At 35.7% G+C, this 3,897-nt stretch overlaps 1 protein-coding gene across 1 annotated transcript in view; it reads left to right on the top strand.

Moving 5' to 3' along the window:
* FGFR1OP (FGFR1 oncogene partner) overlaps positions 1–3,897 on the top strand; it is a 28,192-nt gene that overhangs the window by 6,504 nt on the left and 17,791 nt on the right. The window contains exon 2 of the mRNA XM_009274250.2: positions 2,427–2,480. Coding sequence (XP_009272525.1) covers positions 2,427–2,480 — 54 coding nt within the window. The remainder of the gene's footprint in view (positions 1–2,426; positions 2,481–3,897) is intronic.

The following is a 3,897-nucleotide window of genomic DNA, read 5'->3' as shown; positions in this document are numbered from 1 at the left end:
CAAAGTAAAGAAAGGAGGAGGGGGGGGGGGGGGGGGGAGAAGAAATGGATTAATCTATGCAGTTATTTAAGCCTCCATATCTGCTGGTGGGAGCAAATTGCTTTGACCATACCTGATGATGGTGGTCTCAGTCTCTGGTGTTCAAATTCTGTGACTTGTTTCAGGTCCTGAAAAGCCTATATGACATTGTCCATCCTACTGTGTAGTATGATTCATCTCCTTGTATTGGGGTGATTTTTCCTTTGGCCTCAGCTTTGTTATTGTTGCTTTTTACTTTCTTCCTCATGAACTTGAGAATTATTACTTAAACCTCGCACAGATTCAAGTGTATGGTTCCATGTCTAAATTTGAGATGATATTTTGAGAATATCTTGCTACGATCTGAGCAGTACCCACTTCAAAGGCTGAAGGTCAGCATGTTGGAATGGTGTAAACCTTCCTTGTGGAGGTAGTACAGGAACGCTTAACTTCAAACTTACTGTGATTCTCACATGATTGAAGGACCAATTGGAGGGCTGCTTATCTGTGGAAAGGCTGTAGAGTGGTATTCTAGATGATGCAGGTAAGCCAAAGGGAGATGTAGTAAATACCAGTGACATTATCTTCTGGTGATAAGGTCCTGACCTTAAGGATATTGATTGGGCACTAATGGAAATATAAGGTGAACCTGCTATTAATGGGGAATGGCAACATCTGGGAGAAATTGACGGTGTCATTAAATAGATGAGAAGAGGAAGAAAAGCACCTCAGTTCATATTTAAAAGCCACTGGGTTGGACCTAGAGGAGTGGAGCAGGCAAATAATCACAGTTCTGTGAAAAGGAATGATAGTTGTGATACTGTTCCAAAATCTCAAACAGGTCAGACTCTGGACCAGCTGATGTAATGGCAACTACTTTCAGACAACTTGGTTGTACAGTCTCATGATCCAGACCCTTAAGGGGGTTTACCCCTCCCCATATGTAATGGCTCGTGTCTTTTATTTTTTTTTTTTTTTTTGAATTTTTTTTTTAGCCAGTCTGTTTCACGATGCTGTGTTATTCTTCTTGTCCTCTTAATGTAAGTACACTTGGTTTCTGTGGTATCAGTGGAAAAAGTCAGCCTTGCAACCATTTGAAGTTTTTCATAGTGACATAAGACTTAATAAACAAGTTGTTAGCTGTTGGTGGGAAAGTTAAATGTAAACTGTTTTTGTAAGAGTAATATTTAAATTAGTGGGTTGTAAGAGGATTTGCTGATTGAATGCTGTACCCCAGCACCTGAAAAAATGTAACTGCAGTGTCAGTATGACCTTTGCATGCAATTGTGGTAAGCATTTTACACTTCTTATGATGGGAAGTATTTTTAACTAAAAAAGTTTAAAAAGCATTACTTTTTGTCCTTTAAAAAGATTCCCAAAGAGAGTTATGCTTAAAAAGGAAGTGTTTATTTTTCCCATGAAAAGCTTTTTTTTTTTTTGGTGGGAGGGAACAGTTACAGGGTAATCCATGTTTAGTTACCTTTTGTAATATACATGAGAAAATCCAGCCACTCTTCATATTGTTCTTAATCTTAGTTAAATCTTACAAATCAATCTTTCTTTAAAAGCTTGCTTTCTTCTTTGCTCTTGAGAAAACTGGCATACAGAGTAGCACTATCTCTTATAGTTTATTACTGCAGTGTTATCTACTGGCTCCTTCTAAATGTCAGATTAAGAGTTGATTAAAGTGGCAAACTCCTTCATTAAATGTAATGTATGTTGTCCATTTGATATGTTCAATGAAAGAAGTAGAGAACTGTAGTGTTTAAAAAAAATTAAAAAAAAAAATAGGCAAGGCAAAAGCTTAAATATTCAAAATAGTCCTTACAAGAATTCTGATCCTTGATATTAAGATATTCAAAATCAGTTAGGTAAAACCTCAGTACAGGAATATTTAAATGACTGGAATCATGTTCTCTTTTCCTTGAGAAATTCTGTTTCTTTGAGTGTGATCTGACAAGAAATCATAGGAATTTGTATATCTTAACATTAGCTTTTAAAATGTATTATCACAAGCTATTTCTTCATGTTTCCTGAATGAACTGTAAATGAAGAGTAGGTGTTTCAAAGCTGCCTGAAGAGCTGGATTTTTAACTCTCAAAAAACTAATAAGAGATAATATAGGTGATTTGCAATATCTTTATGTATGAAGAAATAGTTTAGGAAGTCTGCTATCAAATCTCCCCACCGCCTTGTTCTCAGATTGAAAACTCTTCTTTCCCAGCCTAAAGTCACATTGCCTGTAATCTTAAGTGTCTTAATTGCATTGATGTAGATTACAATCGATGCCAAGTTGCTTGAGGAGAAACAAATAGCTGTTAAGCTACTTGCTGGCTCTTTGCATTCTATTTGCATAGGGAAAACAGTGCTTGTGGAAATGCTGTTGTATTTTTTTTTTTATTTGGCAGGCAGAGTTGCGAGCAGCTGTTTTTTTGGCATTAGAAGAACAAGAGAAAGTAGAGGTAAGAGAACCTTAAAAAAAATTTCAAAAAATCAGCTTCCCGATAGTTCTTCATGTAGAATTCAATATAATAGCTTTAATACTTTCTATTTCTGAAATGTAAGAAGAGAAAATTATGTATTGCTGCATAAGAGCATCATGCTTAAAGAACACAAACCAGGACTACCAGGGTGTTTCCTGGTGTTTAGAAGTAGGAGTTGTTACATAGCCTTTTGAAACTGTAACTTTAAGTAACTATCTCTGCTGGTTTTATATTGCTTCTGTCCAATTGACCAGAATAACTAAATATCTTTTCCATCAAATACTTCTTTAAAAAAAAAAAAAATCTAGTTGACTGATCAAGATTTTATGAACTCTGAATAATGTCTTTTGAAATGTAAAATATTATAGTGGGTTTTTTTGACAAGTGTATTGTGAAAGCAATTTAATCCAGTAACTTGCCGAGTATGTTAATGCTTTTGGTATTTCTCACAAGGATGTTGTAGGCTTACTTCAGGATAATTTGCTTATATTTAAGGAAGAATTCTGAATTAAGAGATGGACTATGTACTGATACCTTGACAATATAATAATATTAAGGTTATATGATACTAGCATGATTAAGTAACAGTACTGCTGTGGTATGCAGACGCTAGTTTTGTGACCCCTTCTACTGCTGGCATTGCCTCGTTTCCTGTGTCTTTCCATTCCCTAGAACTAGAGAGGAGAGGGTGCTCTATGTCCAGGCTCTCTGTTTCAAAAAAGAGGAATGGAAAACTGTCCTATTCCTCCACTGGTTAGATGGTTGTGCTCTTTCTGGAAAATTGCACAACTGAAACAGATGTTATTGTGACATTAGTAAGGAGGGGAGGTAGTTATTCTATGGTATGAGATTCCATATTCCTGAAATGTAACATAAGATTGCTGAAGAAGACATAATGGAAGAGTGATGTAACAGAACAGTGCCATCTCTTATGGGAAGCTTCAGCATATTGTAGAGTACCCAGAGAACAACCTCCCAGACTATATGGGGAGTAATAGGGCTGAAGAGAGATTTGCTACAGTTGACCTCAGCTCACCCTTTTTTCAAATGGCTTAAATGTATCATGATATCTTAATTTTACACTGTAGAGACACTGAAAATATATTAATACTTATCATTACTCTGAATTCCTAAATATTAAGCAAGATACAGTTCTTTCTTCACGCAGCCCTTTCTTGTGTGTGTTAGCATTTACGACTATAGTGATAAATACCTATAACAGATCCTTTTCTTCAAGTTATGTTCTTACCCAGGATATTTTGATATGTTAGGCATGGTATTTAGAATTTGGTTTGAAAAATCCCTGAACGATTTTGACAAACCCAAACATAGCACATGGATTTATCTCTGTTTAAAAATTGAAGTTGAAGAGGGCAAATCTGACAAGGGAGAAAAA

This window comes from Aptenodytes forsteri, unplaced genomic scaffold (assembly GCF_000699145.1).
Source record: "Aptenodytes forsteri isolate BGI_AS27 unplaced genomic scaffold, ASM69914v1 Scaffold736, whole genome shotgun sequence".
Lineage (NCBI taxonomy): Eukaryota > Metazoa > Chordata > Aves > Sphenisciformes > Spheniscidae > Aptenodytes > Aptenodytes forsteri.
Note: the sequence above shows the minus strand (reverse complement) of the source record. Positions and strands in the feature narration are given on the sequence as shown.